Source organism: Vidua chalybeata, chromosome 2, assembly GCF_026979565.1.
Source record: "Vidua chalybeata isolate OUT-0048 chromosome 2, bVidCha1 merged haplotype, whole genome shotgun sequence".
NCBI lineage: Eukaryota > Metazoa > Chordata > Aves > Passeriformes > Viduidae > Vidua > Vidua chalybeata.
The window spans coordinates 7,135,116-7,149,894 of NC_071531.1; the positions used below are offsets into that span (position 1 = coordinate 7,135,116).

The 14,779-nt window shown below is 43.8% G+C and overlaps 1 protein-coding gene across 2 annotated transcripts; it reads right to left on the bottom strand.

The window, feature by feature from the left end:
- Positions 1-1,260: 1,260 nt before the first annotated feature.
- On the bottom strand, positions 1,261-3,390 carry LOC128784671 (uncharacterized). 2 transcript variants are annotated; one of them, XM_053936490.1, is made up of 4 exons: positions 3,002-3,390; positions 2,512-2,603; positions 1,681-2,085; positions 1,261-1,509 (listed from the first exon to the last, which is right to left on the bottom strand). In XM_053936490.1, exons 2-4 carry the CDS (start codon positions 2,563-2,565, stop codon positions 1,414-1,416), a joined length of 555 nt encoding a protein of 184 aa, XP_053792465.1. In that variant the 5' UTR covers positions 2,566-2,603; positions 3,002-3,390; the 3' UTR covers positions 1,261-1,413. The 2 variants fall into 2 exon arrangements, with proteins under 2 accessions (XP_053792465.1, XP_053792464.1); XM_053936489.1 differs by lacking the exon at positions 2,512-2,603 and having other exon boundaries at positions 3,002-3,386.
- Between the last annotated feature and the right edge of the window lie 11,389 nt (positions 3,391-14,779).

The following is a 14,779-nucleotide window of genomic DNA, read 5'->3' on the forward strand; positions in this document are numbered from 1 at the left end:
TTAATTCTCTGATTCCTAAGAATTATTAGAAGACAGTCTGCTATGTATGATAAAAACTGTGATTTTATATCCACCAAGCCTCTCAGGTGGAGCACAATTTCACCTGTTTTCATTGCCGGTGTGATGAGGTCTACTGGATGTTACTTCACATATTTTGAAAAAGGATGCCAAGTAAAATCTAGTGTACTCTTGAAAGGATAGCATTCAGTGTTCATGCTGAATTTTCTGATGCTGGGACATTCAAATTAGATTTTTCAAGCTATTTTATCTTTATTTGACATGTAATATATAATATAGATGTGCAAAATAGCACAGTGTTAGTTATCTTGTCACAAGGATTGACAAGATCACAAAGCATATTAGCTAAGTGGTGTTTATCTCTCCACCTTTACTCATTGGGAAAAGACTGGTAGGGTGGAAGCCACACTTAATGTTGGGTTCAGAGACCATGAATCAAGAAAAATGATTTACCTAATGTGGCCTCTGGCTTAGTGAATAAAGAGAGTAAAAGAGCAACAGATTGATGCAATACACCCCCTATCCTTACATCAAACACATTGAATTTAGATAGACTGACTGTTTAAAAAAGGGCTTGTAGTGCAAAACAAATATTCAAAGTCAGTACTGGATGTGTAAAATGAGGTCCTGCAAGGTGACTGGACAGAATTTTTCAAGGGAAGAAGTTGGAAAGGTGCTCTTAGTAATTACATTTGAACAATAAAAAAGTGCCTGAATATTTTTAAAGCCTTACAGTTTTTAGGCTTTGGTGGCCCATATGGTCTTCAGCCCCAAAACACTACTGCCTATTTTGATATAAAGGTCTGTACCCATCCCTCCAGCTGAAGTATAAATGGGGTGCTGGGTACGCAATTCAGCTCTTTTGTCAATATACAGAAAACAAAATATTTTTCTGAAAGAACCATGTGAGAGGTAGGAAATGGAAACTACCTGTCACAGAACACAGTGCAGAGCAACCCCCTGCACCTCTGTAGGCACTGTTCAGAGCTGGACCGAGGAGGAGAAGGAGGACATTCAGGAGTCTCTGGTATTCAAAACTGGACAGTGAGAAGAAATCCAGTCCTGTCAGCCTGAATTTGATGCCAGGAAAGGTCATGGAACAGCTCAAGATCCATCATGTGGCTCACACAGGACAGCCAGGATGGGTTTGTGGAAGACATGTCCTGCCTGACCAACCTATCTTCCTTATGACAAGTGACCCACTTTTTAGTGCAGGAGACAAGGAGCATCATTCCCCAGCACTCTCTTGCTCAAACAGTATTTATTAAAACAAATAAACCATTTTATGAACATATTTACAAAGGGTTCCACACTTCCTGGCAGGGGGAGCATCACAACTGGGACTGTTTGCAGGGGCTGCACAGGAAGCAGGGATCTGAGCTCTTGTTTGCCTCCTCAGCCGGGAGGGGAGGTAGCACAGCACATTTCCTGGTCGCTGCTCCCCATGGCCACAGGGGTGTCTCGCCAGAATATCCTCCACAGTGCCCAGCTCTATTGGAAAAAGTGAACAATGAGTGCTCTCAGGGGCAGGAGCAGCATGGGGTCAATCGTGTCCTTGCAGGCATTCAGGTATTTGTAGGCACTGCCAGCTCTCGTGGCTGGATGCAGCCCTCAGAAAGTTGTTCTTGGGAAGGGCTTGGCAAATGCGCCAGTGATCCCTACCTTATCTGGGGGCTTCTCTGGAGTGTCGTAAGAGTCAGGATTATCCTCACAGACCTTCTCCTCCTCCTTCATCTGCTCCTGGGCATTGGTGGAGGTTTCCTGCTGGCTGCTATCATCATAGTCAGAGCTGCTCTGCCTTGGCAGCCAGTAGATCCCAAAGAGCACGAGGAGGATTTCAGCACCAACCCAAAACCACCACTCCTGGCAAGCCAGGACGAGCAGTCTTCCTGGGGTGAGTCCACGCTGCTTTTCCATCACCTGCAGCTGAGCCATCTCCATAATGCGCTCCTTCTCGTGCTTCTTCAGGAGCTCTTCCATGACCTTCATTGATGGATTATCCACCCTCACTGTGTATTGGAGGATGCCCAGCAGCACCAGGATTCTGGTAATCCTTCCAGCTCTGGCCTGGAGGAGGGAGAAAACAGCTCAGCAGGGCTGGGTGATGGGGAGATGGTGGCTGGGGCAGCTGAGGCAGGAAATGTAGGGCCCAAGGATGGGGGCAGCCACCCCCACAGCCCTGAGGGCACTTGCCTCAAGAGTGGAACCTGCCCTGCCCAAGACACTCCCTGCAATCCTTGCACCCTCTCCCCAACCTTAGAAGTTCTCTGGGTGCTGGTGCTTCTTGTCTGTCCCTCATCCTTCCCCCAGCCTGCCACACTCACTGCTGCCTCAAGCCACACTGCAGCGGTGACACTGCCACACTGCCCCAGAGTATCTGTACCTGTCCCCTCTCATGGCAGAGACATTGGAGTCCCACAGTAACACTCTGCCCAGCCAGGCTGGGCTTTGGAAAAAAACAGACGGAATTCAGATGGAACAAGAGTTTATGACCTTTGGAAGAAGGGTCAGCCTTTCAGAAGCACTGCACAGCTGTTGTGGGGTCATGCAGGGAGAAAATCAGAAGGGCCAAACCTCATCTAGAACTGAATGTGGTTATATATTAACTGCCATATAAGAGAATAAAAGATGTTTCTATAAATTCATTAGCAACAAAAGGAGGTCTAAGAAGAATCTCCATTCTTTACTGGATGGAGGTAAAATATAGTTAGATAGAATGAAGAAGAGACTGAGATATTTAATGCCTTCTTTGCCTCAATCTTTAGAGTAAGGCCGGTTGTGTTCCATGTACCCAGGCCCCTGAATTGGAAAACAGAGATGAGGAGCAGGTAGGAAACAGCACCTGGGCAGAGGCACCCAAGCAGGATGCAGGCACAGTTAAACTCAGCCCATGCTAGAGGATCACTGCCCTGCTGTTCACAGACTAACTAATAGAGTTATTTCCAGCTGCCCAGTCACTTGGGTGATTTACAATCTTTCTCACCAGCCAAGTCATCTCCTGGTTGCACTGTTCCTCATGTTGTGTCAGAACCTTTTCCATGACCTTCACTGCCTGGGCATCTGCCCTCAGCCCGTACTGGAGGATGGCCAGCACCAGCAGAAGTTTGGTGATCTTTCCAGCCATGGCCAGGAGGAGCAGGAGGGAGAGAAGGGGCTCAGTGGGGTGGGGTAGCAGGAGAGGGTGGCTGGGGCAGCGGGGCCAGGAAGCGCAGGGCCCAGGGACAGGGCACTCGCCCCAGAGGCGGCACCGTCCCTGCCCGAGGGGCTCTGCAGAGCCCCTGCAGCCTCTCCCCAGCCCCGGGTGCTGGTGCTCCTGGCCTGGCCCTCGCTCAGCCCTGCCTTGCCCCTGCCTGCCGCCCTCACCGCTGCCTCGAGCCGCCGCACGGCGCCGGGCCTGCAACGTGCGGTGTCTGGGGACACGTCCCCCCTGATGTCACAGACACCAGGGCTCCATGGCCACACCCTGCCCAGCCAGCGGGGCCTTGGATGGAGCTCAGGTGGAACTCTCATGGAACCCTATCATGAAACCAGAGTGTTTAGGACCTTTGGAAGAAGGGGCAGGAGGCCCACACAGCTTTCAAGGGGTTATGCAGGGAGAAAATCAGAAAGGCCAAAGCCTGACTGGAAGTTAATTTGCCCAGTGCTGTAAAAGACAATTAAAAATGTTTCCATAATTACATTAGCAATGAAAGGAGGGTTCAGGACAGTCTCCAGCCTTTACTGGATTGCAGGGTGGTAACACAGTGACAAAGGAGAGGAAGATGCTGAGGTGCTTAAGGTAAGGCCTGTTTGACAGACATGACCTCCTCCCATGACAAGATGACCCACTTAGTACATGAGGGAGAGGCTCTGGCTCTCGTTCCCCAGGAGTTTAGTAAAACCTTTGATGCTATTTCCCACAGCATTTTCCTGGAGAAAGTGGCTGCTCATGGATACAGCACTGGCTGTGGGGCAGGGCCCAGAGATGGGGAGTGGAGTTACATCCAGGTGGCAGCCAGTCATGGGTGGGCTTCCCCAGGTCTCAGTACTGGGGCCTGTTCTGTTTGATATCTGTTTGATATCTGTTATCTGGAAAAGGGGGTCAGGGTCATCTGTCAGTTTGCAGATGACACCAATCTGGCAGGAATGTTGGTCTGCTTCAGGAAGGTTCTGCAGGTGGATCTGGACAGGCTGAATTGATGGGTTAAGGCCAAAGGTATGAGATTAGTAAGACCAAGTGCCAGGTCCTACATTTGGGTCACAGCAACTTTAGGCAAAGCACCAGGCTTGGGGCAGAGTGGCTGGAAAGCTGCTTGGTGGAACAGGACCTGGGGGTAGCGGTCAACAGAAGCTGAACAAGAGACAGGTGTGCGCAGGTGTCCAAAAGCCAATGGCATCCTGGCTCATATCAGGAATAGTGGGGCCAGCAGAACTTGGGAAGTACATCAAGACCCCTTGCAATCACTTTATTTAAGGCAGAAGACACTCTGTAAAGGCTTGAATTATCTGCAGACTGCTCAGCTGAAAGACATAGTGGTGGGACTGCTCAGTTTGTTCTGCATCCTTATTCAGAATCCTTATTCGTGTCTCTGTTCAGCTGTTCCTAAAAATTCATATTGTAAGTGTAGAACAGATCGAGGATTGCTGATCACTTTAAAAGAGGTATCAATGAGATCACCCTGCCCTTTGCATAAAGCCATAGAAGCCACATCAAGTCAGTGAACTATTGTAATAACATAAATCATTTTAAGTTTAGATCTTAAAAATTCTAAGAAAATCAGCCTATTAAATTCCATGGGAAACTGAAAACCTGAAGCATAACCATAGGCATTGCTAACCCTGCCCTTACAGATTCTTGCTTCAGGAGCTGCAAGAGTTATTCCCAGCTGGTCTTTCATATATATTTAAGTAGAGCATGGCAATTAAAACAAATATAGTGAGTGTCACAATGCCTTCCAGGATCTGCAGGCAGCTTGTGCAGAAATTTTGTCACAGCTCTATCACTTCAGAGCTAAACATTCTTCCTTTAACAACACTCACTGCAATTTGTATCTGGCAAAAGAAGCCACAAACATCAACATTTACAGATATGTTATGTGGCTACAAAATTCTGGAAAGAAAATCTGATTCTCTGTCTGTCCAGACCACATGGGAGCCCTGGATATTTCAAAGAGGAAAAGCAGTCCTTCCTTGAATCTGCAGTTGAGGATGCAGGACATCATCAGATAAAAGCAAACAGGAGCTGTAGTGTCAGGACAAGGAGTAATGGGTTCAAACTGGGAGAGGATAAATTTACATGGCATATGGAAGAAACTTTACTGTGAGGGTGGTGAGTCACTGGCACAGGTTTCCCAGAGAAACTGTGGATGCCCCATCACTGGAAGTGTTCATGGCCAGGCTGGATGGGGCTCTCAGCAACCTGGTCTAGTGGAATGTGTCCCTGCCAATGGCATGGGGTTGGAACTGGATGGTCTTTAAGGTCCCTTCCAACCCAAACCATTCTATAATTCTATGAAAAGAAAGAGGTGGACAGCGTCCAATGGCTGTCACACCTTTATCTAGGAAGCAGATGAGCAGCAGAATCAGCCTCAGAACTTACACTTTTGACCTATAATTCTCATCCTTATCTCCAGGGTCAAATCAAAATATTTATGATTCTATGGTGCAGCTGAAAAATGAGCTGTTGCCAAATTGGATATCCATTTTGAAACTACTCAAATGGAATTGCAGGATGCCTATTAAAAATAGTTTAATTACTTTTTGTCAATCCAACAGCCATGATCCAACCCGTGCTAGATATTAGATCTCTAACCAAGGTGCAAAAGCTTCATTTAAAGTTTATAACTGCAACAACCAAAGACATTAGTTCACATGAGCAAGGTCAAAGTGCTTCCCATAGCACAATACGCTAAGAGAGTATTCCTTTGGAACCATGGAAACTAAGAAGAGGAATGGGAATGTTCCATAAAACAAACCTAGCAAGCCCACTGTGGGCTACTCTCCTGCCCTGACACTAAGTGCAATTAAAGGGTGAGATTTCTACAGGGTATTTTTTACCAACACCATGTGCAACTAACACAGAAAATTGTATTTCCCTAGCGTATGCAGTGTATCTTGTCACCAAAATGTGGTTGGTACAAAGTCATCAGAGCACTCTATTGTCAAATCAACCATCAAAAGTCATCCAGGAATAAATAGTTCTCTTTTTTCTACTTAAAACACATGGTTTGTGAGCAGGGAAAGCCAACAAACTATCATATTCTACACACCTACATATCAGATGACTGGGATTCTTCAACAAAACTCTACTTTTACTACTTGGCAATTTATTAACTTGAGTTTTAGAGCTTGTTGCCTGTATGAACTATGTTCCTGCAATGTTAGCTGTTTTTTTTTAAATAACTTGATTTGTTAAAAACTCATTTTTCTCAAAACTGCTGCAAAACCAAAACAAGATGTGAAGGGGGAGGAAGAGAGAAACTCTCCAGGCATTAGATAATTTTTGCCTTATCTCATGAGTACTTCAGAGAGGTTTTGTAACTCCTTTTGGATCTCATTCTTATCTTTCTCTAGGATCTCACACTGTGTAGAACATGGCTCTGGGATGCTGAGAAGTCACACACTGTTGTAGCAGCAAATTATTTTCAACCTCATTTTTAAGCTTGTGTAACCATGTATGCTGCCTGTGTGTCTGCTCCCTCTTGCCAGGGCTCTGTCCCAGACTGGGGTGACCCCGAAAGATGGAAAAGTCTCTCCTCCAACCCGTGCCTTCAAAGAAAGACTCAGTAGTCTTCAATTGTCCGGTCTCAAGGTAGTTTATTGTATGTTCTCTAAAAGATTTTCTTCCTGAACTGCTGCGGTCCATTCAGCAGGTCAGACAAAGGCACACACACACTCTCTGACACACTCTCTGCCTGCCCAGGGGGCTGGTGCCATCTTTTATATCATACATTACATGTTAAATGTTTATGGTTTTTTCCCAATGCCTATCACCTATACTGAATGGTGACTTTCTACTCTAAACCAATATGTGAGTGCCAATATCACAATGAACATGGAGGATAGGAAGGAGAAAGAAGGAGGACAGGGCACACCCAAATCCCTCCATCTTAGAACTTCTGACCCCCATGTACAAAACTTAGACCCCTCTGTACAAGGCCTAAAACCCCCATGTACAGCACTCAAAGATTCTTCCTTTCACTTTGCGACTACTTCTACTATAATCTCTAAACTTTTGTGATTTCTTGTTCTTCCTGCAAGGTTGGTAAACTGTTCCATGGATCAGATTCAAAGCCACAGGGGTTTCCGGCTGCCTGCCAGGGTCTCAAATGCTTCTGACCTGGGCCCGGAACATCCAAGAGTGTCCGAGGGACATTCTGGGTTCCAACACCCTCTGTCCCCAGTTAATTTTTGATTCCTTGTTTCATAGTCACTGCAACAGAACAGGATAGATCTCACTGACACAAAGATCCCAAAAGCTTTTAAAAACAGGTGGGCCAAGAGGGGAGACAGAATTAACTCAGCCTTTATTGGGCATCAGAGAATCCACTGTGAGCTCAAGTCGGAGTCTTATTTAGTTACAATCACATATCTGCATTTACAAAGAGCAGCAGATTTTAGGGACGTTACAGTCCCCTTTTCTTTTCCACTGAAGAATATGCTGCAATTTCACATGTAAAAAATCATAGAAGTACAGAATCATTCAGGATGGAAATGAACTTTAAGGTAGCCAAGTCCAACCATTATCCCAGAACTGCCAAGTCCACCATTGTGTCCCTAAGCTCCACATTTATACATATTTTAAGTAGCTCCAGGGAAGCTGGCTCCACCACTTCCCTGGGCAGCCTGTCCCAACATTTATAACCTGTCTGGTGAAAAAAATGTCTCCTAACATCCAATATAAACCTCCCCTGTTACAACTTCAGGCCATTTTCTCTTGTCCTATCACTTGCTACTTGGGAGAAGAGAGTAACCCCCATCTGGCTACAACCTCTTTCAGGTGGCTGTGGAGAGCAGTAAGGTCACCCCTGAGCCTCCTTTTCTCCAGGCTAAACACCCCCGGCTCCCTCAGCTGCTCTGCACCAGACTTGTGTTCCAGACCCTCCCCAGCTCCATTGCCCTTCTCTGGACATGCTCCAGCCCCTCAATGTCCTTCTTGTAGTGAGGGGCCTAGAACTGGACACAGGATTTGAGGTGTGGCCTCACCAGTGCCCAGTACAGGAAGACAGCCCTTGCCCTTCTGGGCACACCATTCCAGATAGAGGCCAGGTGCCATTGGCCTCCTTGTCCACCTGAGCATGTCTGGCTCATGTTCCTCAGCCTCAGCCCATCAATCCAGCCTATCCAGATCCCACAGCAGAACCTTCCTGCCCTGAGATCAGTTCTACCCAGCTTTGTGTCATCTGCAAACTGACTGAGGTGCACTTGATCCCCTTTTCCAGATTGCTGAAAAATATATTAAGCAGAACTGGCCCCAGTACTGAGACCTGGAGAACCCCACTAGTGACTGGCCACCAACTGGATTTCATTTCCTGCACCACCACTCTGGCCTAGTCATTCACCCAGTTTTTTACCCAACTGTACTCCCATCCAAGCTAAAATACATTTATATCCTCTACACACACACACACCATATATGATAACCCCAAGAAGGATGCAAGTGTCCATGTACATATGTACTTCTGGTGCAGAGTATAAAATAACTAAATGGTCTTCAAAAAAATCAAGATGAACCAAAGCAGAATCCCCAGAGCTGATTGCATCACAGTAAAAAGGTAATGGAAAGAGATGAAGAAGATATCTATATTTGCAGAATAGTTCCATTATTTCTAAAATTACATTTGATTTCTACTACCTTTTTTTTTTTTTTTTTTTTTAACTGACATTTATAAGTTTTTCCTGATCACCTTGAACTGAATTTCATCTTCACTCACAAAACTAGCAGCAGCAACTACAGTTATATATCATGGGCTGGGCACTCAGATGGTGTGAACAGGGTAGATCTAGTGACTAGGCCAGACCTGAGAAATTTTATAGATGCTGTTCTCCTGTGCTTTCTTGTGACCACGGTGGTATTAGCACATATTTGCCTGCCTATATTTATATTTTGTGGAATCACTAGTCTACTGAATTTTGTTTGCTGCTTTGTTCTTGTTGGGGGCTTTTTGGACAGTCAGCTAAATTGTATTGTGCTATTTACTAAACACCAATTACCTTCTGTCTTCTCTTGTTAGGCAAAAAAAAAAGGAGCTACTATCTTGGAAACCATCTCAGTGAAAACTATCTGGGAAAGATCAGTAGGACATAATGTCCTGGAAAAGGCAGAACCCCCTACACCACATGCACGGGACTGTCCTGCTGGTATGGCTGTGCCATCTACAGAGGCTCTGCAAACCTCAGGGCTGTCACTGCAGTGTTATCACCACGCGATTATCTCCTCACCAGAAGGCCTGAAGGCTTACTTTTAGTCTCACTTGTGAATGTTTCACACCAGCTGCAGATGATTAATCCTTAAATATGGATATTAAGATCCACCTTCTGTTTCTTAAATAACTTTAAGAACTCACACAGTTCTTCAAACATATCTGTTTCAGAGCTTAGTTTTGCTCTAGCCTTAGTGAAATCTCCATCTTCAGACTATAATTACTTCCTGTTAACTTTGGAATTCAAGTAAAGAAATTCAATGTGGCCCTTCAGATTTCTAGCCCAGCTTCTGATCTGTTTGTGGAGGTTTATTGTATCCTTTGTTCCTAATCTCTGTCCCACCAGAGCAAGGCTTCTTGTGACAGCCTAAAAATTATCATCTCCCTGCTGCAAAGAAATTCCTCTCCAGTATCCCAGAGGGTCTCAGGAACCTTCTTGAAGAAGACAGTAGGTGCAAAATAAAACTCTTTAAAGTAGGAAGCATCACTTAATCTACAGATAATAAGAAGTGTTCAATTGACTCTATCAAGTCTTATTTGCTGAGCCTTGTGCTTTAACTAGTCAATATTTGTAAGGTGTAAGCCTGCTCTTCTCAAACTTTATCTGAAGGCTTTCCAAACCATTTAAGGTTGATGACTCTTAAGCCTATGATACATTTTGTTCACAGGTTTTCTGGAATTTTCTGGAATGTTTTATAGCACACACTGACATCAGAGAAGGCAAAATATTCCTCTGCTAGCACCAGGTGGGCAGGCTCTGAATCTAAAGGTGCTAATAAATGCATAAGCCATTTAACCACACAGGATGTGGTATCTTGAAAAAGGTCACCCTTCATAATGAAGACATTTGTGGATTTCCAGGATCTCAATTTCACAAATTCAACCATCAAAAAGGAAAAATTAGATTGAAAGTATGGTTTTCATACAGTTAACTGAAGCTGTTTTTCTGGTTTTGTTAGATTGCAAGTCCCATGTGCTGCACAGAACACAGTCAGCTGCATAATATACATTCTATATATTATTGCACAAACTAATATTATATATAATGCAATAATGAATATGTGCCATAAACAGTTCTATGATTCTGTTTGTCACTGTAATATGACTTTATTGTACACTTAAAATAATACTAGTTATTTGTGGCTTTTACACATCTAGAAGTGGGAAGAAGGTACCATACGGTGATAACTTGCTGATAATGAATAATGTAGAGATAAACAAGTAGAGAACTCCTTAAAATATTCTTGATGATTTAAGTATTGTAAGGGAGGAAGAAAGCATGCATCAAAAATAATGACAGATTTGAGGCAGTGGAAAACAAATCATTCCTCATCTAAGGGTGTGAAAACCTGTGGAAACCTAAAGGAGCTCTAGAAATTACACTGGCAATATCCCTGGGAGAAAATATTAAGGACAAGAAAAAAATTTTGCAGTGGATGTGTAAAAACATGTTTTATTCAAACAACAGCTACTGTCAGAAAAAATGGTCAAGCTTTTGTGTACACAAACCATACTTCAAGAGCAGCCTAATGAGTAGTATTACAGGAAGCATTACAAGTTCTTCAAGAAATACTTAACTATGAAGGCAGAAAGGAATATCACAAGTTCAGCCATTCGTGGCAGTGTAGCTGAAGTTGGATGTCTGAACTGTGTAAACAAGCCCCTTTACATTTTTTCCCTGATTGCAGAAATTTCACATCATGCAGCTGTGACTCCCTTCCAGAAAATGTCTCCTAATTAGCTCGTGTATATTTTTAAACTGCACGTTATATGGGCAATGAAACAGAGGAAAGGCAAATTAACAATGAATAAATCTCTTTCACCCGTCACTTACCGTAACAGTTACTATGTTCTCTCTCACACAGACACAAATACTCCTTCCTCTTACTCACATGGTTCTCCTGAGAAAAAGAAATTAAGACCCTCTTCATAACTCTTTTTAATTTTGTTTGCAACCAAAATTGAATTGAATGTACAAAATCCAGTCACATTTCAAAACTGAAGTCACCTGCCCCATCTCTGTCCCAGCTACCTGTGTGTTGCCATTGAATAATCAGCAGACTACACAGAAATCCTGGAAAGGGAGGGCAACTTCTGAAGCACTGTGTTATGGACCAGAAGCATTCCCTATTCAAAAAATAACCAAGAAAATTACCTTATTGCTGCAAAGAACTTGCAGAAGCAGAACTCCTTTAAGCTGATGTAAATCGCCATGGGGTTTCCATAGCAAGAAAGGCATTTCCCTGTAGTTCATTTGTCAGAAAGCACTTCTAGGTGATAATAAGGAATATCAAAAATAATCAAGAATGATCTTATTCTAGAACATCCATAAAAATAAATAAATAAATAAACATCCAGCTCAAGCATCTGCTCTGATTTTTCAAGGACATTCATTCACCTGGGATTCCTCATCTTCAGCTCCTCCTTGCAGCTTCTTTTCCTAGCCCTCTCCCCACCTTTGGAACAGGAGGAAACTTTCTCACTCTGAAAAGCCTTATCTCACAGCCATTTGAAACCAGCAGATGCAGGCACCAGCTCCTGGTCTAGGAGAGCAGAGTCTTTCTTCCCTGTGCCCTACATTACCCTGAAAAATTCTCACAAGGAGGACAAGTGGCCTTTCCTTTGAACAGGATATTCAGGAAGTTTGAGGAGTGTTTTTTCCCATCTGGGGTCTTACACAAATCTGGTTGAAGGCTGAAGTCCAACCCTCCCTTGTAAGTGCCCTTTCATGACAGTTTTCCTCCATCTGGGAGGGCAGGAAGAGGCATTTTCTTTGCAGCTGCTCCCCATGAATCAGCTGGCAGCCACAGTGCCCATATTCTTCCTCCAGGACTTTTAGGACATGGCATCCACATCACTGCAAATTCCTAATAGCTCAGAGAAATCTGAAGCTTTGTTCCAGTCAACAGCCTGTGCCCTGGCAGCAAGAAGCTGGGTTTCTGCACTTTTGTTGCATATTTACTGTAGGTCACCACTTGTAATTTCGTATTCCCAGTGCTCAGGCTTTGGTCCTCTACAATGTCTTGCTTTTCTCACACTTCACTGGCCTTCTGTGTTTTACATTAGGCAATCAGCAGGATGACAAATATGACAGCAGTCTCCAGTTCAGCCTCCTGAGTGTTCTCAGCCAATATGCCAAAAATAAAATGGCTTTTCTTTTTTTTTTTTTTTTTTAATAATGTTATCTGGATGGTGGCTATAGGAATCTGTTGAGCTTGCCATATGTTCCACAGTTCCATAAAGAAAGATGATGATGTTCATACAATAATTATTTCAATAGCACTTGTTCATGGTGTAAAAAGAATGTTTCATGTGCACATACATAAGTCCAGACCTGGAGCTATTACACCCAATTAAAGCATCATGCCCTTGGGCACGCAGGACAGTTAGCACACAGGAGCAGCAGATTTATTTGCGTTTTCAGTCTGGTCATAAAATTGAATCACTGTTTGTCTCCAGCTTAACCCCCTTACAATTGAGTGGCTGGAACAAAACTACAGATGAATCTAATAGACTCAATCTCTTCATTGAAGAGATTGTACATGTCCCAGCTAAATCGGATAGTGCAATTTTCTGTCTCTGGCAGTATCATGCACTGCTGAGCACCTCAGGGAAATCAGAGCACTGGTAGCCTTGTACCTGCCCCAAGAAACTGCAGATAAAAGCACTGGCCCCTACCTGAGGTCTCTGGGACAAGAGCATCTCTTTGGCCCATGCTGTCATTGTGACTAGCACACCAAAGCTTCACCCAGGACTCATAAGCAGTGCCAGGGTGAAAGCTGGATACACCAACGTGGAAGAAATACAACATTAACTTTTCAAGCAGTATCGGCTGTTTCCTTGTATCTTTAAAATCTACAGTTCATAAAAGATCTAATCTGTAGCCTTGAATATGTCTTTGCCTGCCAGCCCTGCTCCAGGAACTCTTTCCGTTGTGACCTTGGCCTTCCTCTGTGGACCTGCCTGACATTCACTGGATCTGACCTGTGGATTGACCTCCTGGTTTGACCTCGACCCTGCCCTGTCACCATGGCCTTGCATGATGATCTGGAAACTTGGTTGAACCTGTGATCTCATGACCTCCTCTGCTCCCTTGCAAGTGGTGATGAGATGGGCCCTGGCTGGTGAGACCTTGTAGACCCCTGAGGAGACCCCTGTGGTTCTCTGCTTGCTCTGGCTGTACACAAACATCATCCCTTTCTGAAGAAGAGCACCAGTATTTCCTTGGCTAGCAAATAAAAAGCAGAATTGCTTTTGTGGTTGGATGAAGTCACACAGAACCCTAAAGTAAGGAGAGTGAAAAAAAAGCCACAAACTGGAACTTAAAAGGGGAATGCTGCCAAGCAAGGACTCATCTGCAAGCTTCTCAGAGCACTGACTTCCAGAGTAGATGACTTCACCTTGTTAGCAAAAGTGTCCAAGTCAAGCTTCTTCAGAGTCAATCATCAAAAACCAGAAAATATTTGTCATTTGGTATTTGCACTCTTTCATGAATCTTCCTGACTCTGAAATTGGGCAGCACTTAAAGGAATAAGGCAGCAATACAGGAGAATGGAGCCCCTTGTTGTGTGCCTTAATCCCATTAGGCAGAACAATGAAATCTGTAGCTGAACTGCAGCAGGATTTTAGCAGCATAAAGAGTTAGTTTGTTTTGATTTCCCCATGTTACCACTGTGTAATCCCCTGTACTCTCTGTAGAATGATTTGAAGTCTGTTGTTTCCTCTCCAGCATTTGGGGCCAAGAGTTACATTAATGAAAAATGTAGCTCATATCTTCAGCCATGGAAGGTCACTGCCACCTGATGCTTCCTGTGATTTCTTTGAAATAAAATAGTTAAGATTTCATTTCAGCCACTTCTAGTGTCCACAACAGGGGGAAAGTTAAATTTTAAGAGAACAGCCAATTTTCATACCTTAAAAAGGGAATTCTTGGAACTAGTAACAGGTTGCCCTTTTAAACTAAAAAAGCTTTGCAGGATTATCTATCAGACATATTGTAATAGAGCATAGGCAGACCTATAGGGATATTTAGCTATTGACTGGTTAGTTGCTGCATACACATGAGTAACTAGAACTCTGTTTGCTGCTAATAATATGAAAGATTACATGGAAAAATACACTAACTTTGAGTTGTTAAGTAATTTGGAGATTCGCTGTCTGGTCAATGCATTGATTTGGATGTAAATTGCTCATAGTTTGGTGTCCTAATTAGAGTTGCAGTGTTTAGAACAAAAATATCAATATGTTCACTAAAAATTGTAAATTAAGTTACTGTGCACTGTGTTAATTTCAATCTTTTTTTTAGTATGTTGCGTTTAAAATCGCTCAATACTTGAGGTTATGTAGTGGGAATTTTTGCA